The sequence below is a fragment of the Tenebrio molitor genome, chromosome 5, assembly GCF_963966145.1.
Source record: "Tenebrio molitor chromosome 5, icTenMoli1.1, whole genome shotgun sequence".
Lineage (NCBI taxonomy): Eukaryota > Metazoa > Arthropoda > Insecta > Coleoptera > Tenebrionidae > Tenebrio > Tenebrio molitor.
The window spans coordinates 19343612-19371215 of record NC_091050.1 but is presented as its reverse complement, the minus strand read 5'-3'; the positions used below and the strand labels follow the sequence as shown (position 1 = coordinate 19371215).

General features: G+C 33.1%; 1 protein-coding gene across 3 annotated transcripts in view; it reads left to right on the top strand.

The window, feature by feature from the left end:
• Positions 1-27604, top strand: part of jbug (filamin-type immunoglobulin domains fbug) — a 62232-nt gene that overhangs the window by 14785 nt on the left and 19843 nt on the right. For all 3 annotated transcript variants that reach the window (XM_069048995.1, XM_069048993.1, XM_069048996.1), the window contains exons 2-9: positions 7783-8025; positions 8082-8305; positions 14041-14182; positions 14366-14529; positions 14668-14956; positions 15006-15169; positions 26253-26495; positions 26548-27556. In XM_069048995.1, the coding sequence (XP_068905096.1) occupies positions 7783-8025; positions 8082-8305; positions 14041-14182; positions 14366-14529; positions 14668-14956; positions 15006-15169; positions 26253-26495; positions 26548-27556 (2478 nt within the window). The remainder of the gene's footprint in view (positions 1-7782; positions 8026-8081; positions 8306-14040; positions 14183-14365; positions 14530-14667; positions 14957-15005; positions 15170-26252; positions 26496-26547; positions 27557-27604) is intronic.

The window sequence follows — 27604 nt, the reverse complement described above, 5'->3', positions numbered from 1 at the left end:
AAAATAGCGTATGATACACGTTTATAAGGGCCTTATTATAAGTTTATAAGGCTTCCTTATAAACTTGTATCATAATATATGTACCTACTATTTTCACTGTTTTTACGATGAAAAAAAAAAAAATTAAAGCATCCAAGGAAACTTTTTGACAACTATTTTTGATCTATCAAAAAATGACATAGATAACGATGCATAAATGTCGCGTTTTTTTGACGGTTGTAGAAAAAATATGTTTTATTAGGCTGTCCGTATCCTTTGATTTTTTTAATTTGATATTTTTTAATTTTATGGTGTAATAATAATAATGTCATGGCTCACTTGATAGAAAGACTTTTGGATCGCATGGTATATAGTTTTAGCAGAAATGAGTGAAACTGTTAGTCACGTTCATAATTACTCATATCACAAAGGTCAGTATTATATTTTTAATTGTTGCAAGGTCCTAGAAATGCACTTAAATGAATGCTGTATTTAAATATGTACACCGAATTTTACAACTTTAATATGCATAGCAATGTTGTAATTGCTTAACCCAAATTACTGGCTTTCATGCTTCAAATTTGCATAATTTTGTGCTTAGTTTAATGTATATGGTTTAAATATTCACAGATTGATATAAATAAATAGAAATTACTGAGACAAAATATAAATGGGAAATGTATTAATTATCCTCTTATAGCTGTATACTTATTGGGAGTTGAAGCGGTTAAAGAGCACACCAAAATTACTAGTTTGGTCGAATAAATCATCTTAAAATTGTGCAGTTGCGTCTGTTTCAGTTTTTGCTTATGAGAGTCAGTTAAACTTGAAAGTTATCATGAATCGTTATCGTAGAAACATAAAATTTTACTTACTGTGGAAGGTTAAAATAGTTCGTTTGATGGCTTATCTGCGATAAATTAAAAATATTTGTAAAAGAAATATTCGAATAAATTACTAATTAAAAGCGTCAAAAAGAGCGTAATCTTTGTTTTAACATATTTTTTATTTGTACGTTAATAATTAAATAAATTAAAATAAAATAAATGTTCAAGTTTTATCAGCAAGTTTTTAAATATTGGTAACAAAAACACTAAACATAAATTAATATCGACTGTAGTAGGTAATCGCTATCGTCATTGAAGATTGAGATTTTTTGTTAAAAGTAACATAACTAAGTCCATAAGTTACAAGAAAATCCATATACAGTATGAGTCAATTGTGGGGTATTTCTGAACTGGTCTTTGATGCAACCAAAAATACTAATTCCAGCATTCACTAGATCTGTAATTTAAAAAAAATTAAAACATTAATCCATGATTGCATTGCTTCGAGAATTGTCAACTTTGTCTTGACAGTTTTGCTAAAATTTGGTTATGAACTGTTATGACTCAAACAATGAGAAAGTGGACATTGTTTCTCATGTACTAGACCGGCCAAAAAATTTTGGCCGTCATTGTCTGTCAATTCAAAAAAAAAAAATTGTAATCCGTACTTTATTGTCATCATGATTACCGCCTTGATTATGAACGTTATTTTTTGGGTGGTAAATTTCAAAACTCAAAATTATTTTGTCATTTCTACTATAGTCCATTTTTTAATTATAGTCCGATGTATCAATTAAAAAGCAGAACAACTGTCATATTGCTATCTCTTTTCAACATAATGTAAACAAACTATTGAATTCTTGTACGTATTGTATTAAGCGTGTCCCACTATGCATCTCGCTTTAGCATGTGTGATTCGAGCAAGACACGAGTTGTACTTTTATTACATTAGCGACGTCAAATTTTTAGGTTACGTTTTAACCACATTATTTGTGATAGTTTTGTTTAATTTTGCTTGAAATGTCCTCCGTATGATGCCAATGAAAAGCATGTGGACAGATTCATTTACAGAATTTGTAAATTGCAAAAATAATATTGGAATTGCGCGGAAACTTGCAAGACTGGAAGTTAACAGGTAAGGGGGTAAACTAATTCATGGCGTTGCCGAAACAAAATCTAGGAAGAAAGAAAGACAGTCTAAACGTGGTTATTTAGTGCTGTTTTCAACAATTTTTAATATATCTGACCTATTAGTTGATAAGTATGTAAATAGTTATCAAAAGACAAAAGAGTTCTGAAGGGAGCGGTTTTTTGACAGACAAAATTAAAACGGAGGAATGAATTTGCAGAAAAACCAACAAAGCACGAAAGAACACAACTCAAAATCTTAAAAATTGAAATTTGTTATGATATCTGTCTCATAAATTTTCAAATATTGGTAGAACCACGCACTGCTGTCAAATGTCGAAAGCAGACGCAGGTCATGTCGACTTCTTGATTCGGATTAAGCTCATCGGACTATAATAAAAAAATGGACTATACACAGAACGTTTACCTCAGGTTATCTATGTACGATTGCCCTAATTTTGTTTATTCATGTCGGATTTTTGGAATATCTGAGCTTCAAACAGTTTAAATTGATTGTCAAAATGACAAGAATCGAAAGTGGGGTTACGATTCCTAAAGGTTTATTTACACTTTACTTGAATGTCAAGAAAGTGACGGCCAAAATTTTTTGGCCGCCATAGTACGATGTACGGGGTACCTATGTCGTAAAAATGCCATGGTCGCTGCAGATCTGTATTTACAGAAGTATCCAAATTTCAGCCACATTTTTGTTTATTTAAATTTTTTACAAAATGAGAGCCCTTATTGTTGGAACAGTTGGATGTGAATAAATGAACAAGACAACAATGTAAAGGGGTTCTAGCAGCGCCTTTAGATTTTTTTCTTGCGGGAAAGAGTCTACCAAAGACCTGTACTTACGATTGATGAACTCAAAGAATTCGTGATGGGTGCATGGCCATAACGCCAGAGACATTAAACAACGTTTAAAGGTCCTCTTTAAACAGGGTTGACGCGTGTTTACTCCAAAATGGAATGCATGTTGAACAATTTTTACGTTAGTTTTCTTTTCGCAATTTTGATTCAATTTATTATTTATATCAAACACAAAATCAAGCGGTAAGTGGAATTAGTATTTTTGGTTGCTTCTAAGAAAATTTCAGAAATACCCCACAATTGACTCATACTGTATGTATTATATTTTTTAAGTGAAAAAATATTATATAAATTATTACATGTATACAATATGTACTATTATTTTTAATGTTTACTTGCAATTTGTTTATCTGGCATTTAGCTCTAGTTTACATTTTTCTTGTAGAGCTTCATACAGGATTGTTATAAATCTTTCTAACACAGTGTGTATGCTGTGGAAATTTTCCACGTAGAGTACTTATACTGGGTGCTCCAAAATTCGCGGAACAACTTAGCAGTACGTTGTTAACTAGTCATAAAAATATCAGGTAAAAATGTTTAAAAAAATCAATTTTCTTTTTTGTAGAAGATATGGACCTATTTGTCACACTAAATGTGACAACATTTAAAAATATTCTAGGTATCCTATAGTCTTGAAATATTTCATTTTTGTTGTATCCATGGAAATAAGAAAGAAAAATCAAAGCCATGTTGTTATACGTTATTTGAGGTAAAACCGACGTGGTAAATTCACTTCTCGGAAATGCTAGAAGTAATGAAGAAAATAATTGCAAACCTGATCAGAATCATTCAGAATTATTATGCCACTGGCTAGTAAAAGACAAATAGTCAAAATCTTTTTTAGTGTTTAATATACAGGGTTATTCACGTAAGATGACGAGCCTGACCAGGTAAAAATGCAACCCAACAGACAATTTACAAAGCAATCTCGATCCATATTACATTATCCGGCATTATCATAATGCACATAAAACATAGACAGCTTTTAACGTCAGCCTAATGAATGTCAAGTTCTGACAGAAAAATACCTCTCTCAACAAAGTATGATTTAATAACAATAATAAGCAATTAAAATCACAAAAGTAATGGGTAAGTAGGATCATATCGGTTCTGTCATCGTTCGAAAACCTTTTCAAATACTAAATATGAACGAAAAATGCAATGACAGATATATCTTTCAAATTAATAAAATACCTACTTGGATTCCTGATTTAATTTTTAAATACCAAAACACAATGAATGCTTTGTAAAGTGTATTTTGGGTTGCATTTTTACCTGGTCAGGCTCGTCATCTTACGTGAATAACCCTGTATATTTAATAATAAACGAGATCAAAGCTGCACCTTTTGAGCCCCCATATCTTCAACTCTATTAGGTATAGAATTTTTAAATTACTTTTCTCATTATTTTCTAACATGAATTGACATTGCCCCATTGAGTTGTTCCGCGAATTTTGGGACACCCAGTATAGTGCACCTACAGGGATATTCATGAGTAATAATGGGCCTAACAACGTCCCGACGCAACCAATTAAACGTATTTCTCAGACGAGTAGATACCAATAAATCTTTTTATTTTTTAATGAATTCACGAGTGCTTTTATTACGACATTTTTCAGTTGTCGTTACGTGACATCTATCAAACCTAAAATGTATTTTTGTGTTGAAATAAAAATAACCTAAATAATTTTGATTAATTTAGATGTCAACTTCATGTTAAATTTAAATAAAACTAAAACCAATTATGTTTTAATTTTTTTTAAATAAACATCCATGAAGGCGATGAAAATGTATAACTGGTTGCATTTCAATGTTTGTAAGGTCCATTATTACTCGTGGATAACCCTGTATAAGTACCAAGAAAAGATATGATTAATTGGTTGCCTAAAACAAGGTGCTTATAAGTAATATAATTTCCTGTAAAAATATTGTCACAAATAATTATCAATGTACTATACGAAGTATCTATTCTTAATAAAAAATTTTTAATTACATTAGCTAAGTCAACGACACCGAATTTATATTTTAAAAAACGATACACAATGAAACGGGCAAAATGACAAGTGCAAACTGTCAAATGTCAATTTTTTTAATTCAGAAGAAACGACAAAGCTTTACATATTAGCCATTCACGATTATTTTAAACACGCAGTAGGCTAAGATATTTTTTGTTAGGTTGGCGTCAGGTCCTGTCGTATGACGTTTCGTTGCTAAAAATTCGTCTAATTGTCAATTCCGTAATTTATTTAGTGCAGTTCAATTATAACCTAAAATAGGTTTATTATGCCAAATCACAATATTGCCAACTAAAATGTCAGATTTTCATAGACAGTCCGAATTTGAAACAATCGTGAACGCTGTATATACATATGTTATGTATTATCCGTTTATTAAACTCCCGCACTGTCAGTGTCAAATTTTTGACTTTTTTTTGGAGTGTACCTATGCTGACATACAGTTTCAGTTGCCTGTACACAAAATCTAGTTATAAAAACGTCAACAAGAAAAGTTTGGTTATGTTAATGGAGTTAATTCTCTTCTTTCCAAACAATAATTAACAATACCGTGCTCCTCTCTGGTCGCTAACAGTATTCTTTTATGTTTCATATCTTTTTCTTGTTCAGTCATTTCGTGTAAGTAATTCTTTGAATGAAAGAATACGAATTTATTAAACTTAACTTCAAATTTGAAGTTTCAAATTTTTGCGCCAACGTTAAAGTGAAAATTACTAGCCTCAGAACGGCAGTGCGGCAACTTGCAAATACTTTGACAGTGCGGGAGTTTAGTAAATGGATAGTACGTACTATTGCGGGCAAAAAAAGTGGGACATCAAATTTCTGTCAGTTTTGAAAAATTCGATGTAGTTCAAGCTTTATTGTCATTTTTTTGACACTATTCCAGCTGACAGTTTAAAAATTTATTTTATACTCCTATTTTCCTTTTCGAAATGCCTTCTTCTTTTGATAAAGGTAGAGTTTGATTGGAACTTTGCATTAAATAAATATTCACTACGTGCTTACTTACAATCATTCCCTACAACCTACAATACTTAATGACAACGTCAATCAATTCAAAGTAGGGTTAGAATCAGGTAAGGGTTATTTCACATTAAAAGTCAAGACAATGACGTTGATGTCCCACTTTTTTTGCCCGCAATAGTACATACGTAGATGTCATCCAACGATATTACAAAGATTTATAAATAACCCTATACGTTACTTCAACAACATACTGGTTCTCTATTTTTGTATTCATGGAACAGCACAAAGCCATGTCAAATGATCAGAATAACTTTTAATTATTACGAGAGGATAAGAGAGATGAAAATCATATTTTATTCAATCTTGAATAAATGATTTCATTAAATCATTTTCTTGCCAATATTTTTTTAACAAAAGTTCATATTTTATCGAACCAATAGGAAGACAAATTCGTGGAGTCTGTAAAACATCTTTCTCCATAGATTCGTCTTCTCGGAAAACTTGGAACCCTAACAACCAATTTTACAATATATCTATGTATCACACGTACATCTCTTTATTGCTTCAAAATTTAAATTAACATTTCGAATACATCTCATTTCTCTGTATGTGCGCAGAATTAACTTGTTTTTACCAAACTGTATAAAAAATACCATTTAAAACTTCGATTTTTGTTTCAACAGTAATTTCAACAAATTCAAATTTTCTTCGAAATGGTTCACACAAGAGATACCCTCAAAAAAATTATTTCTTTAGTGATTTATTCTTTCGGATAAAATTTGTCTTTCCAGACATGAAATACCCTACATAAAAATTATTACAAACATTATTAACGAAAATAAAAACCGTCCCCTGTAGATTTGTTATTAGAAATGTTTTCTTCACAGCAGAAAACGTAAAGTAAAATTACAATGTTCAAAACAATTACATTTCTTTACTCTTATGAGCACTACACAATATCAAGCTTTACATTACCGCAACGAACACGAATTTACACACTGTAGGGGTCGTAATGTTTCACTTGTATTAAAAAAACCGTTTATATGTTCGTGTTGTTACAATTTAAATACTCGCATATTTATAAAATGACGTATAGTGCGGTAAAGTGCAAAGTAAAATTTTGTGATTTCGCTGATATCAAAATTGTAATAGGTGCATTTGCTATGTATTTTTTTCTAAAAAACGTTAGTTTTGTAAAAGGATAAGTTACATAGTTACATATTAATTAATACATATTACGTTGTGAGCATTTTAAGTACATATTCATGTTTACATGTTTTATGTAAAAGGTATCTAAATTGTCGTGACAATGATGTAAGAAAAAAAATACATTTAAATTCCCATAAAATTTCCAGTTTGTTTTTATTTCATAAAGGTACAGTCGCAGATAAAAAAAAGTAGGACAAGTCTTATTAAGAAATTTAGCCAAAATTGAGTTGAGTAAACCGGGGTCACTATAATAAATAAATATTTTCATAGTAACCATAGAAAGGGCAAGCAAATTTATATTTGCGAAAAAACATTGTCCTACTTTTTTTTGTCCGCGACTGTATGATCATTTCACAAATTACGAGTATGTTGCGTTAAATAAGCACTCTATTAATTCAAGAACACTGTATTTTTAAATATCAATGATTTTTTCGCGAAGATTATTATTGGAGTTTTAATTTTGATTTCTTATATTTATTAAAACATATCTAAATAATGATTTATTGTTATTTTATCAAGCATATTTATTTATCTATTATGTAAATCTGTAAGGACAAGTCTTTGTTATTGCCTCGAAATTATTCTAAAACACCTTTCATTAACAATAAACAAACCGTAAAATATGTCAAAGGAAGTAATGACGCCGTTACTGATAAGCAAAAGTACCGCCGTGATAAAAGTTGCTTTGTCCTTAAAGTTGTCGTAGCTAAAATGTATTTTATTCGTTTTATAACGTGTTTATCTCCTCATTATTACGACTGTTGCTAATTGTATGTTTGATTTCAGGCAACGTCGACATCGTCAATGGCAATTTAAAGCTGATCTTGGGTCTAATCTGGTCCTTGATCGTCCGCTACCAAATAGGACGTTCCAAGTTCCCTCCGCGAAAACTGATGTTAGCTTGGCTGCAAGCGGTTCTACCAGAATGCAGAGTAAGCAACCTCACTACAGACTGGAATTCCGGAGTTTTATTGTCGGCGCTGGTAGATTATTGCCGTCCTGGCCTATTCTCCCACTGGAGAAAGTTAGGTATGGAAGCAGTACTCCTCGATGTCCGTCTTGATAAAAAGTACCATCACTTTCAGATAAGAGCAATCATATAGAGAACTGTCGCCGTGCCATGGACATCGCCCAGCGCGAACTAGGGATCCCTGCTGTCCTTGAACCGGAATATCTAGCCTCTCCGTGGTTAGACGAGCTATCCGGCATGACGTACTTATCGTACTTCATGAAGCCTGGCTCTCCTGGTTTTCACGCCACTTTGAGATGGGTCAACTCACGACTAGAGAGGCCGGTCAACAATTTTACAGTAAGACTGATGTATCCAAGACCTTGGTTGTTAGCAGTCCACGACAAAAGAAAAAAGCTATTAAGGGGTTGACCTTTATGAACAGTTAAATTAGAAAAAAAAATGAAAGGGGGTTTTATTTATTTTTTATAACATCGTGGCCGATTGAATCATTAAATTATCAGCAAAACGACAAGAAATTAGAAACTGTCATTAAAAAAAATCAACTTCCCTCAATAGGGAAAATTTAGCATTAGCCTCGCTATTTTGGCAATAACTCTAAATTTTAATTATTGAATAGAAAAATAAGTATTATTTTATGCTCCATATCCTTCGAAATATAATTATAAGGCGACACAAATGTAATGTTACTTTGTAATTGAGGTTCTCAACAAATATTTATTTTTTTCTACTCCAAAGTAATTATTGTAAAACGTCAGATTCAAACGTCAGTTTCAGTTTCTCTAATAATGAAACTTTTTTATCAATTTTCCTTCATAGTCGTAGAAAAAGTAGGTATAATATTCTACTTGCGAGTGATGGCTATTACTAGCTCGGATGAGTTACGCCAGTCGCCTTCGACTCGTGACACAAACTCATCCTCACGAGTAATACGCATCATTATCCGCTCATTGAATAATATAGGTACTACGAGCTTAATTTACATTAAAGATACTACGTTAAGTATACCTAGATCAATTCTCTTTCCCGTCTTATGAAAGAGTCCTATATTTGATATTAGTGGAACCTAGAAGATTCTCTTTGCAATAATGCAAATACCTTATATTAAAGCATTTGAATAAAACGTTCATAAAATAAAAACAAAGAGAGATTCTTTAAATAATTTCTTTCAATTTTTTTTTTGCAACTTTCAGTACATTAAAGATGCTCCTTTTTAATTAAATATCTCTACTTTCTATTTTCTATTTTTGCATCTTTTATTCTTCGTCTTTAATAATTATTTCCTTCCTTCCTCCTTTTCATTTGTCATTAATTCTACTCATCTTTTCCTTTAAGTTGTTGTAGATAATGTTACTTTGTGTCTTTTACACTGTTTCATTTTCTGTTTAGTAGTGGTGGCCTCTTGTCAATTAGATTTATTATAAATTTGTAATAAACAGTATCATTTGTTAATGAAATTATTGTATGCACCACGGGAGATATTCATGTTTTTCCCCTCGGTTTAGGTATAACCACGCTAACCTCAGGGAAAAATCATGTTCATATCTCCCTTAATGCATAAATATCTATTAATAAAACAAGTCTCGACTTTCTACAATCATTTCAACTGGTAGAAAATAGGTGTTGCTCCTTTTGTTCCTTTAATACATATTCTGCAGAGATCATGATAACACTTGACATTTTGCACTTTGCAATCACATGCAGATCTGATAAATGCAAGTGTGTAAATGCTGTTTTGTTTTTAACAGTTTCTATTGCACGAGTTTATTTTTATGAATCGTTATTTTTCACATAAAGAGAACTGTACTTATCATTAACACAAAGAATGTTATTGTAGTTTAGTCAATAGTTTTTTAAAACTTAATAAAAACCGACCAGTATTATTGTCAAAGCTATTATCGTATATCGTCTAATTGTAGTCGGGCACATTAAATTAATGAAAAAGTAGTCTTGGCAGGGAATATTATGAAGTTTACTCTCAAGACTACAAAACAGGAAACTTTTTGGAAGTTGGAAGATTCGGGCGTTTACAAATTGGAAGTGGAAGATTTGGGCAAAGTACTTCCTTCCTATCTACAGGCTGTCTTAAAATTATCGTATTCCAAGTTCGGGGTTAAGTAAGGGACATCCTTTTGACCATGTAAAAATATTTAAAAAAAAAAATTGATGTCACTTTGAAAAAAATATCAAAGTTGCCAATATTTGTTGAAAAGTACCTGATTAATATTTCAGCTATGTTGTCCTTCCAAATTAAACAAAAATTGGAAAAATAAAACTTTTAATTTTTTGTAGACAAAGCTATTGTTTCAAGAAATGTCTTTTTATATATATTTTAATATTTTACATAATCATCCTCACCATATTTCAAAATGAATGTTTATATTTCTTATTTGAAGAAAACATGATGAAAAGTTTGAACCTTCAGACCCATATGTCTTTATAAAGACCCCCCCTATATTTTTTATTTTATTTTTTCGAGATTCCTGAGAATTTTCTCTACAAGATCCCTGACGATAACTTGACTTATAGTTCATTCTAATGGAGCAAAGAGTTTTTTTTTAATTTTTAAAAATAATTTTGGAAACAGCACGCATTTCAGAAATCATTGATTTTTGGTTTCTAATAGTAGTTTATTTAATGAGTTCGTGTGTAAATTGGCCCTTTTTGGCCCACTTGTTGAATACAAGGTTTTTTTGTTCTACGAGCGCCTTAAAAGCTTCAAATCGCTTAAAATCTTTAAAATTAGCTTGATATGTCGTTTTGACAAAACATTTATCAAAATCCGTTCACACAGGAGAAAATTCTTAAATTCTGACAGTGTCGAATAAAAAGATGATTTTAGAAACAAAAGATTTTCTTAACTCTACAATTATTAATAAATAAGGAAATAAAAAGTTCTATTTTCAACTGCAATTATTACACAAGAGCTTTTTTCCCATATTTTGTTTTTAATGAAAGCTCCTTATCTAGAAATTTGCCTAGAAAAATTGTTAATCACGGTTTTGTCAGTAGACAATTTTTCTGTGGTAATATGTATCGGGCGTTCAAATGAAATCCTGGGCTGAGTAGGCGTTGGAAAAATTAAACCGTTTAGAACAGTGTAAAGTTTGAATTTCCCGCCGTTTGACACGAATGACATTTGTTTATGTTTATGGAACATAATTAAACATGTTTGTTTTCAGCAAAGGGTGCCCTTAGATATTTGCTTCGAGAATAGGAATCGTTACGTTATTCTATTTTTGATGTAAAATATTGCAAAGAAAGAAAAAAAAGAAAAACATTTTGGCACTAAATTTTAGGTTAGCTGTCAACATGCTACAATTAATCTACGCTTTAAAAAAGCACAACAATTGACGGTTTCCAACGCCTTCCCAGCCCAGGATTTCATTTGAACGCGCGATATTATAAACGCTTCTAATGTATTCATTAATTTACGATAACTTGTTGTAGAGAGATGAAAAGAGTTTGTAATTTTTTAACTATAGTTTTCCGAAGGTAACTGTCAAAAATGCGATTGGTGTAACTCCAGGAGTTTTATCGAAATTTAATCCAAGGTAAAATAATAAGACCTATAATTTGTTTCAAAATCAAAAATCCACCAACACTGCATTCTACCTCGAAAATACAACGGACAACGTCGCCAACTTTTGTTTTTAGTGTGTTTGGAAGTGTCAGAAAAACGTGGGGTTATGAAATAAAACTGTTGACAGTCGTTTTGGTCGTAGTTCATCGTGTTTTTTTAAATTCTTCGAAGCACTTAATGAGCGCTCGCTTTAATTTAGCGGTTAAAAGATTCCTTGTCATTCGAGGCATTTTTATAATTTGATATTTATGACAAACTGAAGGTCAAATTTTGACGGAGGGTTGGACCAACGGACCAACCCAAAAAAATGAAACTTATTCTAGGGATTTCTTTTTTTCTGCCAACATAATTCAACAGGTGGTGTATTTTTGATTTTGAAACAGATTATAGGGCCAGTTTATAGAAAGAGAATTAAATATTTAATTCGAATGAATCCGAAACTTCGATTAGTTCAATTTGGTCACGTGTTCAGTTAATCTGGATTACGATTCACTTAATTTCGCTTGTATAAACTGGCCCCTAATTTTTTTATCGGATAAATTTCTCAATTTTACGAAAACTTTTTGGTTTAACAATTTTACGAGCTGAATTTGGGCATTTTTATTCTGGTTAGGCCCGAGAGCTTTAGCTCGAGGGTTTAACCTTTGAAAATGTATTGTGGGTTGCATTTTTTATTCTGTCTCGTGAAATACCCTGTAGTTTATTATTTTTTTTCACTTTTTTTTACGTAGTTATGGAACGATAGATGAGCTGCTAACAACAACTTAGAAGTTAAATCGATATTTGAAATGTTCGTTTTTATTAGAGTTATTTATCAGAACAACTGCACAGGTTAATGGCAAGATTGAGACACAATTTCTCTTATGAAGCTTTGGGGACAAGATATAATAAATGCTTGTTCAGATGTCTAACAAAAATTATTAATTAAATAAGCGGTTGTACACTTTAATATTTTAAATGAGATAAAACAACCAACTGAGGACAACCTTGTGTTCTTTAACACGCACAATCCTTGGCAAGATAATATGTTACAAACGGTTTAACATAAATTGGAAATTAATTTTTCTATAGGAGACATTCTTCTTGTCAAACAATTGTTTAAAGAGAAAATCGTAAGTAGGCGACGAAGTTTCGACTCATTTTTTTCAATTGAATTATGACTGAAAGAACACTTAACTTTCTTAACGAGCGTGCACTTAGGTTATGGTAAATATCGAGAATATTTTCAAGAGGCAGAAGATTCTATAAAAACGAGCATTCACATAAAGCCCACTCGTGTACTTTCACTTTACTAAACTTGTCGTTCAGAAATGTCAAAAATAAAATAAGGTAAACTGCCTTGGGAAGAGGTTTCTGAAAAAAATATTTAGTAATACATTGTACGAACAAGAAGATTTTACCTGAGAATTTAACAAAACAATTGTTCCATACAGATATTTAAAAATCAAATATTTGAATTTTGCTTGACAGTTTTTAAAAACCCGACAACTTCCTTTTATGTAAGTAAAGAAGCTCGTGTTAACATTTCAAGTAGTAATTACACCACAACTACCACAAGTCATTCTTTAACAATTCCTAAATAAGTGGTTTCACGCGACAACTGCCTTAATGACAAATAATAGTAAAGTTCGCTTCATCACATTGTTTCAGTCTTAATTCAATGCAAATTCATGTTGTTCTTAATGCATAACACGTACTTCTTCATACGCAATATCCTGACAGGTGCCTTCGGTCCTAAAGAACTTAATTTTTCATTACGATATTTAACATTTTGTCTTAATATGTCTTATAATATAAAAAATTAAACAGTTACAGATTCTTACGCAACTTCTTCAAATAACCCCTAAAGAAAAAACCTTTCACTTGTTGTAGATTCCACGACAACACAACCACACTTCAGCATATTATTTTCTAATTACTCACCATGTTTCGATCTTTAAAAACACCAACTCACCATTACCTATTTTATCCCAGGGCTCTCTCTTAGACCCATTGCTAAGCTAGTGTACCGAATGCTGTTATGTTTTACAAAATATTACTGTTAGGCAGTGGTTTTAATATCAAAATTAAATAGAAAAATATTCTGATATAAATTTATATTGATATTTATATTAATTAAATTAAAATTTAACTTGTGACGTTTAGAATTGCCATGTAAAAAAATCTAAGACAGGAGATAACGTAGCACAGCCACACGCCTCTTAAATTAAAATCGACGAAACAGAAATAAGCGAGGCGAACTCATTATACTACCATGTCCTATTGTGATGAGGCACATTGCAGAACGTGATCAGGAATCTTATCTTTCTAATAAATTTTGTTTTAAGAAAATCGATCCATTAGTTTCTGAGTTTAGATGGAAACAAAAATTCTAAAAACTGCTAAACCTTCTGCATAGCCCAAGCAATCTAAAGAATTCGAAAATTTGCATAAATCTTGAACATTAGATATTACTTTTAATTGGGGTAGTTAATTCTGGTGATTTTTTTAGAGCGACTGGAACGACGGGAGGGTGGTCAGCGAGGTGATCCGTTCCTTGGGAGGTTCCGCCCCCGTTCCAGAAAAACTGCGAACTGAGTCCCAGTACTGGGAATCTAACCTTTACCAAGCCATCGAAGCCGGCAAGAGATTAGGTGAGAACTGTGCCATTAATAAAGTTCATGTTCCTTTCGCCGGCTGTCGTAAAAACGTAAACAAAAGCCGTCCACAGTTGTTAAACCGCAGCGTTATCCTTGCAGTCGTTGTCCGAGTGCGTTTCTCACTTCGATTATCGTTGAAGCGTACACGAAATAATTAATTTAATTGTTATGAGTCAGGTGTGCAACCAATACTGTCAGCCAAGGACATGGCAGACGTCCACGTCGAGCACTTGGGAGTGATGGCGTACGCGGCCCACTTCCAGTGGGTCCCCGAACGGCCGCCGCTGCACGACCTAATCAACGTCACCCTCAACTCCACCTCCGGGAGGGTAGGAGAGCCCGTGAGTACCGAAAATCGCAGTCGATTGCATTACGCAATGCTAAAATTGTCTTGACACACTTTTCTGTTTTATAATAATCAAGAAAGTTGCAGTGCAAGTGAGCCAGTTCTGCACTGACGTCTAACATATTGCTTCCAGACGCACTTCCAAGTCAACCTTTTGGACTCGTCGCTCTCCCACTCGTACGTCTCGGTGGAGGTTCGCGGCCCAGACAACAAATACTACTCGGTGAAGAACCTCAAGCAAGGCAGAGGCGTCTTCGTGCCGCAGAAGGTTGGCATGCACGAGATCGTCGTCAAGTACGAAGGACAGGAAGTCGTCAGCGGACATTATTTCCGGGTGTTGCCCCAGCTGGTGGAAGTCGCCCCGCCGGGGATGGCGCCGTGCGCGTTGGGATCCCTCGTTCAAGTTCTCGTCAATGCCACAGGTTGGGAGGTTTCGTGTGTTGCTTCCAGTTTTAAAACGTGTAAGTGCAGGTGCTCCCAGACGAGAGGACATCTTGGTGACGGCGTACAGCCCCACCGGGAGGCCTCTCAACTGCCCCCTCAAGACGATCGACGGTACCAACAGTGCTACCTTCAAGCCGGATGAGGCGGGCGAGTGGAGGATCGAGATCACTTATCAGGGAAAGCAGATTCAGGTAATTTTTTTCTCTTCGACCGGTTGTCAACTGTCAGTCAGCGTTGAATCTAATTGTCAGTTTGAGATATACAAAACGAGTTGATTTTGATTGGGATTAGCAAAATCAGTTTTGACCTTTCCGGTAACAATGAGTTGACTCGATCGCACAAAGAAACCAGCTTCCTGCAAGAATAACGTGTTGATTATGAGACGACGCTGTTTGCAACTTTCACTATCAAGTTTGGTTTTTGATTACTAAAAAATATGGTGCATTGGTAATTAATTTAACGACGTAACTAATAGAGGGTGGAACTAGGTCACTGTTGACTACTTGCTGTTAATAAACGGAAAAAGTCAAAGAAGCGAGAAGTCATTGAAAAATGTATTTTAGAAGACAGTAATTTATGCAACAAGTGTATTAAGTAGTATTTTTTCACGATGAGTCTCTAGCAGAATATTAAAAAAAAATTCTTTGGTAACCCACTGCCAAAAAGTGTCTGAACAGTTTATTATACTGTCTTACAAAAAACGACCCACGTTATAACTTTGCTATTGATGACCCAAATGAAAAAAGTTATACAGCAAACCAAATGGCTCTAAAAACATTACAAACCTGAGTAAGCATATAATTTTTATCCCATCTACCCATTTATAGGCAATGGGCAACTTTTATTTTTCAAATGGTAACCTATAATTTTTTTTTTTTCTTCAAACGTCCGTAAAATATGACATTGCACTGCTGCATTTATAATGCTAAAGTGTCACTTCATTGTCATGGCATCTAACGAGCTGACCAGCGTCCGTGAAGTTATTATCTCCGCTGATGAGCGGCTGTAAAGTAAACTAGCTAAATCATTTGACATTCCTACCTGATTTCTTAACATGTCTTAAATAATTTGTTATGAAGCTTTGAAGAAAAAATAGTATATGTTATTCGGAGTAAAAATGGTTTTATGTGCTTTAGCTGGTTTGTCTGCCTCACTGCGTTCGGCAGCCAATCTACCAGCCGCAGCACATAAAACTTCATTTTTGCTCCTCATAACATAATATACTATTATTGATTTTGTTAGAGTTTTTTTTCTGATTGTAATGGCATTAAAAAACTACACCCTTTGATAACAAAATTTCCGGGAAGAAAAGGAAAATATGTTGCATCAAAATTAGATTTATTGTCTTATTATCATATTAATGAAAAAATCAAGTTAACCGACCTCCATTATTCAATGATTTTTTTAATAATAATTAAATACATAAAATTTGAAACATGAAACGTGCGTAAAATTGACATTTAAGTGAACTCTAGCACACTACCAACAAAATTTTAGTTTATGAAATAAGGATAAACCTAATTTTGATGTAACATATTTTCCTTTTTTTCTCGGAAATTTTGTTATCAAAGGGTATAGTTTTTTTATGCCATTACAATCAGAAAAAAAAACTCTAACAGAATCAATAAAAAAAATGTAGGTTACCATTTGAGAAATAAAAGTTGTCCATTGCTATGGGTAGATGGTATAAAAATTATATGCACACTCAGGTTTGTAGTGTTTTTAGAGCCATTTCGTTTCCAGTATAATTTTTTTATTTGGTTCATCAATAGCTAAGTTATAGCGTGGGTATTTACTTATAAGGGGTGACTATTAAAATTTTCACTTAGGGTTGGCTATGGATCATTGTTTGTTTTCCGTTGCACCTTAGACACTGACATTTCAAAAGAATTATTGAAATACATTAAATATGTTTCATGTTATGCTGATGCCGCGCAAAATTTATAGGTTATGTTTCAATTGTACTGACTGACATTTGTCGTTCGTTCTTGCGTGTGGTAACCGAAAAAATAAAAACTCGTTCAAAGCCAACTCCAAGTGAAATAATAGTCACCTGTTAGTAGATAGTACTTTTTTCATTTTGTTATTTAGATGATCAGTTATTTTCTTCAATTATGACTAAGGGGTACATAAAGATATAATTGGTCAGCGTGCAAAGTATTTGTTAAGGATTTTGTAGTAGTTTTTTTCTTGCTTTCTATTTAAGGATACATACTTTCAGGTAGATACGATAGCAAAAAGATAAAATAAAAAATGCATAGGTATATTCCATATCTTTATAACAAGGTTGTCAAGGTTGTCGTCAGCACCCTCTATTCTGAAACATTTCCATCTTATAAATATTTCATCCAAACAACTCGCTGATGCCTATAATTAGATTATAATGACTAATATCAAACGGATAAGCAAAAGAAACCAGACTTAATTATGCACATGCTATTGACTGTTTACCGCGACCACCTAGTGGAATACACCTAGGTTCATAATTCCACAGATGCAAAAATTATTTTTTAAATTAAAAATTATGATGGATTGTTTTTAAATCGATACAAAATAATACAAACATTTTTGGAACTAATAAACTTTTCATTTTATAAGTACATATTGATTTCCAACTCTGTCAGGTAAGGAAATACCTAAATAGTCTGTTTATGTCTAGTTGTGCTTGGAAAATAATTTCTAAAATGACGCATCAGGTAATAGGGTAATTGCAGATTAATATTGTTCGACAAGCTCTTAGGGATTTTTAGGAAAATCTTCTAATCAAGAAGAACTGCTGGTCAATTTTCAATTTTTTCAATCACTTCTTGCCATCTTTGAAACATCTTGAGATTTCTTTTCTGAAAGAACTTTTTTGGTTTCTTTTCGAAGAACCTGTCAATAACTTTTACAGTCTCTCAGAAGTTTAATTTTCTTTACCTAGGTAAATTTTAAACCGATATAAACAAATAGAAGGTGTTCAATCAATAATTAAATAATTGCCTTGATAAAACATAGCGCCTCTCCTCTTTACTAATTCTGAACCGTTTCCATCGAGTACCACCTCAGGTTGGTCCAACAGAGAACAGTACTTTTTGAATCAATCATTCAGTTATGTGGAAGTAGTTCATTATGTACGAGTATGATCCCTTTTTAATTCTATGACATAAATACTCAACAAGATCTTTCTAAAGTACTGGGCTTCTTTTGAAATACTTAACAATTATTTTAACTTATTCTACTTTTTCCAAGATGTTTTCTGCTCGTCGCTTCGTCACCAGTTACGATTCTCTTCATCATGGATCATTTTTGTTACGCGTCCTCACCAAATCGCACACTGAGATGTAGTCCATTAAATCCGTTCCGATAATAATCGGTTTTATCTTATTTTGTGTGAATACTTACTCACAAACCGTGCACAATTCGATTTCTGCTATTTCACACTTCACAATTATCCACATTAAATTTTTTATTTAATCTTCATCCGTGGTCAAGGGTACACCGGATACCCTTGTTGAAATGTTCACAGCCGGCTCGATCGAGTCAAGTGTAAGGTACACGAAATATTTAATGATTAAATTATCCGTATTAAAAAAAAAGCTTCTAAAAAAGCTAAATAACGAAATTATTACCCAATATTTAAACGGGGCCACTGTGGTGTGACACGAGTCGCCCATGTGCTGACAGCTGTCAAAATCAAAAATAGCAAGATGGCCGTTCAATGTTAAAAAGTAAACTTTAAACTTTAGTAGACTTTACTAATATTATTGAACCTTCAAATACTAATCATAAATTTGAAAATTTTCAGTTTGAAAATTGTCATTTTACTGTAACTGAAGCAAAAGAAAATGAATGAGCAAGTCCAATTTTTTTTTCTGTGATTCGCTTGAAGATAAAATAGTATACATCATTCAGAGTAGAAGGTCTTTTTGTGCTTCGCCCAGTTGCCGATTTCTGGGCTTGACACAAAAAGACTCACTTGTACTTTTAATGACATAATATACTATTAAGTCTGCGTTGACAAACATTGGGTATCACAGAGTTTGAACCTTGAAATAACGACACCTTAATACAAAATGTGTGCTTTTTGTATAGGAATTGTAGTTTTTTGCCGTTTGAAGTAGATAGATTTGCAAAATTTGTTTGTCTTTATTATTTCTTAATTTGCAACTTGTTTAAAAATTGACAATACAAATTATCCAATTATTAATAATAGATGGCAAGTAAACTGAAGGATGGTCATTATTTACCATTAATTTGACTTAGTGAAGCTATAATTACATAATTAAAATTAATTATACAACTACATACAAGGTAAGACACTAATGGAATCACATTAATCTTGAAATATATTGTTTCGAAAATATTACGAGTACAAAATTGATTTGAGCTTTAAAATTATATTTACCTTTTCAGTGTTATCGTAGTATCAATTAAAATTAACAACAGTTGTGTCTAGTAAATTTGTGAACTATCAGAAATATATTTTCAAATTATACAATATTAATAAATAGGTAGGTACCATAAAACTGTATTTTATATCTTAGACTATTAGTAGATGTAAAAAATCATTGAACGTTAAGTTCAACTAATTTGCTTTGATATTCTCTATAATAACTGCCTCAGAATTGTCATTATGCTATTTTAAATATAATCAATATGCCAAATATTATTAAATACAAAAATTTGGCAAAATTGATTTCCACATATGCATCTCTTGTTCGCTTATAATTACAAAACCACAGAACATATTTTGATGCAGTTTTCAATAATGATTAAAATGGTTCTTTAACTTCACTTGCACCATCTTGTAAGAGGACTGGTAATAGCGAAAAAGATGAAGCAAGTCAAAATGTTCTCTAGCAACTATTAGGAGCGGATGCTTAGCTATACTCTATACATTATAAATGTGCATCTAGGAGGCAATGGGTGTATGAATTCACTTTTAGCTTTCTCACCCGAAAAGTTCTACTCGTTGACAGATGACAGTAATAACCCAAGCTCGAGCGTTTAACCTTAAAATGATACGCTTTTGCTCAAAAATTGTTTATTGTTGATAAATTCCACGGAAAATACAAATTAATTGTTATAGCATATTTTCAGACTGGACAACATGGTCGGCAACCATAGCAAAACAAAACACTAAATGTGGGTCTTTAACCAGGGTTGCCAAACTAAAATCAGCTGTCCATAGCCGCCTAAAATATACATTTATAATGAATTAAGTAAAATGCATTCACGTTGTTTCAGGTTATAAATAGCGTCAATATTTAATGCATTGTTGTCAGTTTTACTAGCTTGCAATAGAAGAATACTCAGACATCACCGGAAATTCAACAACATGTTACCTATGTTCATTTTGATAGGTTCGCATGTCAGGCACTTTAGTGACGGAAATCAAACAGTGTGTCCAACGTTAAAAAAATAAATCGTAGCCTCCCATTATGCCAAAACAACGTGAACGGTGTTTATAAAACATCCTAAACTAGAGTTCATTTTTATTCGTGTGAAACTTAATTCAATTATATTTATCTGCTTTCAATTTATTATGTTTGGGTTTTCAGTTTTTAATAATATTACGGTAATAATGGAACAAGCTAGAAAAAATAATAGAAATATTTATACCGCATTCATAGACTACAAAAAAGCCTATGATTCAGTACCACATTCATGGTTAATTAAAATTCTTAAAATTTATAAAATTAATTTGGATTTGATTAACTTTTTATCACATGTAATGACATTTTGGAGAACTACTTTAAATTTATCAATAAACAATACTAAATTAAAATCCGAGCCTATTCAAATTAAACGGGGAATTTATCAAGGAGATTCTTTAAGTCCTTTATGGTTTTGTCTAGCCATTAATCCTTTGACAAATCTATTAAATAGCACTGGATACGGTTTTAATATTAGACATAATAATACCACACTATCAAAATTAAATCACCTTCTTTATATGGATGACATAAAACTTTATGCATCTAAAAAGAATCACATTTTATCTTTATTAACAATAACTGAAAATTTCTCAAATGATATTAGCATGAGTTTTGGTATTGATAAGTGTAAAACGCAATCAATATGTCGCGGTCATTACGAAAATTTAGAATATATAACTAAAGAAGGAGAAATCATTAAAAATTTAAATAAAGGAGAATTTTATAAATATTTAGGTATTAATCAATCAAATCATATTCAACATTCAATTATAAAAGAAAATTTAGAAAAACAATTTTATTTAAGAATTAAATCTATTTTAAAATCAAAATTAAACGGTAATAATTTAATTAAAGCAGTTAATACTCGTACATATGCTGTTCCATTGTTGACCTATTCTTTTGGTATTATAAAATGGTCCAAAACTAATTTACAGAATATAAATATTCAAACTAGAGTTCTCTTTACAAAATTTTGTAAACATCACCCCAAATCTGCTATTGAAAGATTTAATTTACCACGCGAAAATGGTGGCAGGGGTTTTTCAAATCTAGAAATTCTACAACATAATCAAATTGCTTCACTAAAAAATTATTTTCTTAATAGAGCTCGTGATAACACTTTTTTTAATGCTTTGGTTTCAGCGGATAAAGGCTACACACCTTTAAATTTAAGTGATAATATAATTTCAGATATTGTTGAGCCAAATATACCTGACACTATAGCAAATATAAAACAAAAGTCTTTACATGGGAGATATTTTAAAGAGCTAGAACAGCCAGAAATTAATATTCAAGCTTCTCATGCATGGCTTAAAAAATCAAATATTCATCCTGAGACTGAGGGTTTTATATTTGCAATACAAGATCGTGTTATAAATACAAGAAATTATAAAAAACACATATGCGGTTTACAATCGATCATTGATAAATGTAGGATTTGCGGAACTGAAGGGGAAACCATTGAACATATCATTTCTTCTTGCACCGTTTTGGCTCAAAGCGAATATAAAAAACGTCATGATATATTCGCAAAAATTATACACATGAATTTAGCAGTTAAATTCAATTTATTAAAGGATACACAACCACATTACATTTATAAACCAGAAAGTTGTTTAGAAAATGACAATTACAAATTATATTTTGATCGGACAGTTTTAACTGACATTCACATTCAGCATAACAGACCAGACATTATTATTTTAAATAAACAACAAAAGCAAGCATATCTTTTAGATATAGCTGTTCCAAATTCACACAATATAACACAGACATATAATACAAAAATTAATAAATATTTAGAACTCTCCGTTGCTATGAGAAATCTTTGGTGTTTAGAAAAAATTTCGATTTTACCATTTATAATTTCAGCAACAGGAATAGTACCCCAATCTCTTTTTAAAAATTTAAAAATTTTGGACTTAGAGAACACATTGGTGGTTGAAATTCAAAAAGGTATATTATTATACTCATGTCACATCGTGAGGAAATTCCTTAACATTGACACAGAACATAAAACACAAAAAAGTCAAAATGCGGAGGCGAGACGCCGGTAATTATGTTGATAAGCACTGCACTATTACTTGATAGTATTATCCGTAATAGTGTATGTACTCCGGCAAAATTGCCGTGCCGCCGGGTGGAGGTGGGATAGGAGATTTTATATTATAACATAATTACATAAACATTTTTGTTTTATAATACAAAAATTTCCGATAATATTGCGGAATCTGGAAAAGTGCCCCGAATGCTTGCAGCGTTTCCACGTTGAATGGCAAGGGAAATCCTCTCGAAAAGGAATTTCTTTGATTTTGAATCGCCTGATTCCGCGATAAGTCGGTTTCCGATGACATTAATGAAATCGATGGCTTCTTTGCACCAAGGGCCTAAGGTTTCAAATGCTAAACCTTTAAACACGTAGTTTGACGAAATGATTGAACTATATTTGCTATGTTTGCGTTTGCAAGCCATTTCAGCGGCAAAACCTGAGACTTCAGATGATTTCAATACGTAACTGTCTGCAAGTGTATCTACAACAGTAACGTCCCAAACCAAAGGTTGACCTTTAATCCACGGTACTAAAGTCATCCCATCTGGGCGTTTTCCGTCATCCCGAGACAGTCCGTTTGGTTCTAAAGTTGAATTCACATGAATTGAAGTTAAAGACCGATTGATAATGGAATTAATTTCAGTGTGTCTTGAAAATCTACCACTGCTTTTGAAACAACTTAGACCGTGGGTGCCAATTTCGTCAACTTTCGCATTGCATTTGCAAATATGAGGTGTACAAAGATTACAACCCAATCTTAAACCAATACAAACTTGGAAGGAAGTGTTATCTAAAAGAGTACCAATATTAGGAGAAGGTATTGCATGTAACCAAGATCCTGATTCTCTGCATTGCAAAGCTTTAAAACGAGCCAAGTCTCTAGGTGAATTAAAGATTAAGTCATTGGCAATTATTCCTTTGATATTAATATTATCCCAATTCTTCTGAAATTGTGGAATTGTTGGTATTTCGTTCTCATTTGCTACACCCCAGGCTGCTAAAGCTTCATCATAATGGTGAATATTAAGCTCATTATCCTTTGAGTTTAGTAATAAAGAAACAAGCTTTTTAACCCCATTAATTGAAGATAGGAAAGCAGGGAGGCAAATATCGGAAATGCGACGAATTCCCAGACCACCAAATCTAATCGGTAAAGTGGACTGACGCCATTGTAAATCAGTTAAACGTAAATTAAGTATTCTTTCTAAACAAGACTTTAAAGAAGAATCAATTGAATTAACATAATTAGAAAATTTCCAAAATGGAGTTGTTCTTAATAAAAAATTAAATTTTGGTATGAAAAGACAGTTTTTGATTAAAGTATAAGCCACGTGTCTGTTAAGGAGTTCAGCTTTGTTTAAAAGATTTTCAACTGTAATTATAGTTTTTTCGACGGTGTTTTTGAAACCTTGGTCAAAGATTGGTGAGCCTAAAAGAGATAAACTTTCTCGGTCACAGATTTTAATGCCTGGTGCTAAATTTTGAAATTCCTTTATGACTTTTAAATCTGTGTCTCCAGAACAGCAAAAGATCTCGCATTTGTTAAAGTTTAATTCAAGGCCAATTTCCTGAGATAAATTTATAACTTTCTTAAAGTCGGATAAAACTACTTCTGGGTAATCCGCTAAGGTTCCATCATCTAAATACCATATATTCATTTGAGAATCCAAAGATAAAATAATTGGTTGAATGGCAAGACTAAAAATCATGGGACCGCAGGGATCTCCTTGCTGAGCTCCAACAGAAGAAGAAATTAAATGATTACCGAAAAATAAAGTTGAAGGATTTCTATAGCATTGATAAAGATAAGGGTACAGAAGTGGGGTATGACATTGGACTTCTTTCAGAATACAATCCCGTTCGACTGAGTTAAAGGCATTTTTGAAATCTAATTTAAGAAGAACTTTGCCACGGTTTTGATCGTTATTAACAAAGGTTCGTGTGGTATGAATTGCTGCTTCGCATCCTAGTTTAGTTGCAACTCCAAGTTGGTGTGGAGATAAATACGAATTTACAATATTTCGACTTTGAAAACAGGCTAGCTTTGAGGTCAATCTTCGCAAACAGTTTCCGATAGCGATCGGTCTAATTCCTCCATCTTTTTTGTTATGCTTCACCCGCTGACAAAGATATGATATCTTTCAAGTATTGTGGTCTCATGCCATCTAAACCTGGTGAAGAACCGGCAGGAAATGAATTGATAGCTTCTCGAACGTTTTGCTCATTGACTATTAAACTAATGTCTCCTGGTTTGAAAGGGTCTGGGAAAAAAAGTTCGCGAGATGGTGAAGGATGTTTTTTTTTAAGTTCTTCAGCAACATCTTCGTTGAATGAAGCTAATGAGTCATCCGAGGACAATAATTTAACAGCTCCTCTGATATCAAAATCGGCTACTTTTGCTTCTACTTTCTTAGCTAATGATAAATTTGTACGTTTCTTAGAACCAGTTCGTATTTGAGGTACTTCAAAATTAGAAAGATTTTCTTTTATATGCTTATTCAACGACTTATCAGATTTCTCTGCTACATTGAAAGCTCTATACGAAAAAAGCAAAAGATTCTCAAAGGATGATAATGATTTGGTCGAAAGACAATTATTAATAATGGAACTTAATTTATCTGCAGCTAAATGTCTGCAAGCTTTTGGAATTCTTCTAATAGTTGGTAACTGAAGTTTCAAATTAATTAGCAATTTTGTTATTGAATCGGTTGAAGAAGAAGTAGAAAAAGTTGATAGATTATTATCGACATGATACTTATCTACGTGAATTTTCAATCTGTTGTTATCCTTAAATGATTTTCCAGGACATAGAGTACAACGTAATCGTTGAGATCCATCAGGTTGACTATCTTGTGATCCGGATTGTTTCTCATAGTCCATGGAAGTAGGTAGAGATTGATGGATTGTTTCATTTTTCCTTCTTGTTTTATCAATTTTTGAGGAAAATGATTCACACAAAAAAGATTGTCCCATTAGTCCATGGATTCTTGTTCTATGAATTTTAAGACCCTTTTCATTTTTAAAGTTCCTGTTGCACTCTTCACATTGAAAAACTAATTTATCTTCATAAATTGTATTTTGACATTTCTTGACATTTCCGAATTTTTCGTCAAGATTTATATTAACGTTCGAAGGACCTGCGTCGGTTAAATCTTTATCACTAATTTTCCAGTGGGTAGTTCGTAAACGAAATCTTGAGTCTTGAGGATATTTAAATTCAAAAAAACTATCATTTTCGCCACACTTTGACGTTGTAACAGCTATTAGATTTTATCCCATTTTTGGAAGGTAAATATTGTTTGCATGATATACAAAAAAGGCTTGTGGGTTGAATTCAGCCCATCCATTTTGTAATTTCCTCTTTATCCACGTCATCGTATATGCTGATTGCTGACTGAAATACTAATTAGTGAATTGGACGTCAAAGTCACATTAAATAACAATAATAAATTGTCAGTGCTGGAACGAAAATGAACACAAAACCATTGCACAAAAAAACCATAAGCATAACAAAGGCATAACTGTCAGTCAACAATTTTAAATTTTTAAATGTTGAAAACTTAATTTTTACGCCAATATCTGTTTTCCTCTTCATACAAAAATCTCAGATGACCCTTTTTGTATTTTTGTTTCAATTGAAAAGTTACTTTCCAGAAAATTATTGTACATTTCTATACAAAAAAACGACTCCTATTTTTTTAACATTCTAATTCTGAAAGCATCTTGTCTACATATTTTGTTTATCATCAATATTCTCCCTTTATGTCTTCACTGAATTAGCATTTTAATCTTATTATTTTTTAGGGTGGTCCTTTCACATGCTCGGTCTTCGATCCCAATGGAGTCCAAGTCTCCGGCTTGGAGGGAGCCCTCCCCTTGGTACCTCACAGTGTAGATTTGGACTGCAGAGGAGTTGGTGTCCCTGGAGAAGTCTACGCCGACATAGTCCACGACAAACGCTCAGTACACTGTCGAGTGGAAAAAGTAAACTCCTCCGGCTTACTCTACAGAATTCATTTCACACCGAAAGACGTCGGAAAGCACAGAGTACGGCAGTCAGTTTTTGTCTCCCAAAACTCTTCTAATTTGCTTCTCGTAGGTCTACGTGTACTTCAATGGATACGACGTGAAAGGTTCGCCGTTCATGATGCGCGTGGGTACGCAAAAACGGTCCAAATCATCAAGCAGTCCCAGTCCAAACTCGACGTACAGACAAAGCCCAACTAGTCGTTACTCAAGTTCTAGTCCTAGTCCAATCAACCACGTCAAGAACTCGACCTACAACAACTACCGTCAAAGTGCCAGTCCCGTCTTGAACGAAACACACAAGTACGCCCAAGAGTACCACAAGATGTCTCTAGCCGACAAGCGCAACTCACCCAGTTTCAACGACCGCACCAGCAGTCCCAGCTACTTAAATCGCACGAACAGTCCCAGTTACATGCAACGAACTCAAAGCCCCAGTTACAATAGATCAGACAGTCCAGATTACATCAGCAGCAGAAGACTCAACGAAAAGCGGTACGACACAGCTAGTCCCAACTTTGCCAAAAAGGCCGAGTACGACTCTAATTACACATCGAAGATGTCTTCGATGCGGATTTCGGACTCCAGAAGTCCAAATTTTTTAGAAAGATCTAGTCCGGACGTCGGTTACAACTCGCGGTACGACAAGCGAGTCACTGAAAGTCGCTCTTACAACAGTTCGTACGACCAGAACGACGGTATTGACACTAGTCCGATCGTCAAAGTTTCGGCTTTGACTGACAATTCCTCAGCTAGAAGAGATTCATGGGATGCCATAGCAAAGACTAGAAACATGCTCTCGGAGAGGAGTTTGGAGTCGGTTGCAAATCTAACAGAGTCGCAATTGGATGCAGACATGCGTCGGAAGAAAGTCGAAGAACACAATAGAGTGTTCTCACAAGAACACAGTTACACCGCGTCGCAGAAGTACTCCAACAATGTGGATATCTATGGGGAGAGGGACAAATACGGGAGACAGTCCCCCTCGGGGTACAGGACTGGGGTAAGAAGTGGTGGAGCGGCGTCCGTGAAGGTACAACCGGTACCAGATGGAGTCTTGGGGCAACCAGTGGAGTTCGAAAGTACGACTTGATTGATCATGTAGCAGAATTTCCAATAAAAATCTATTT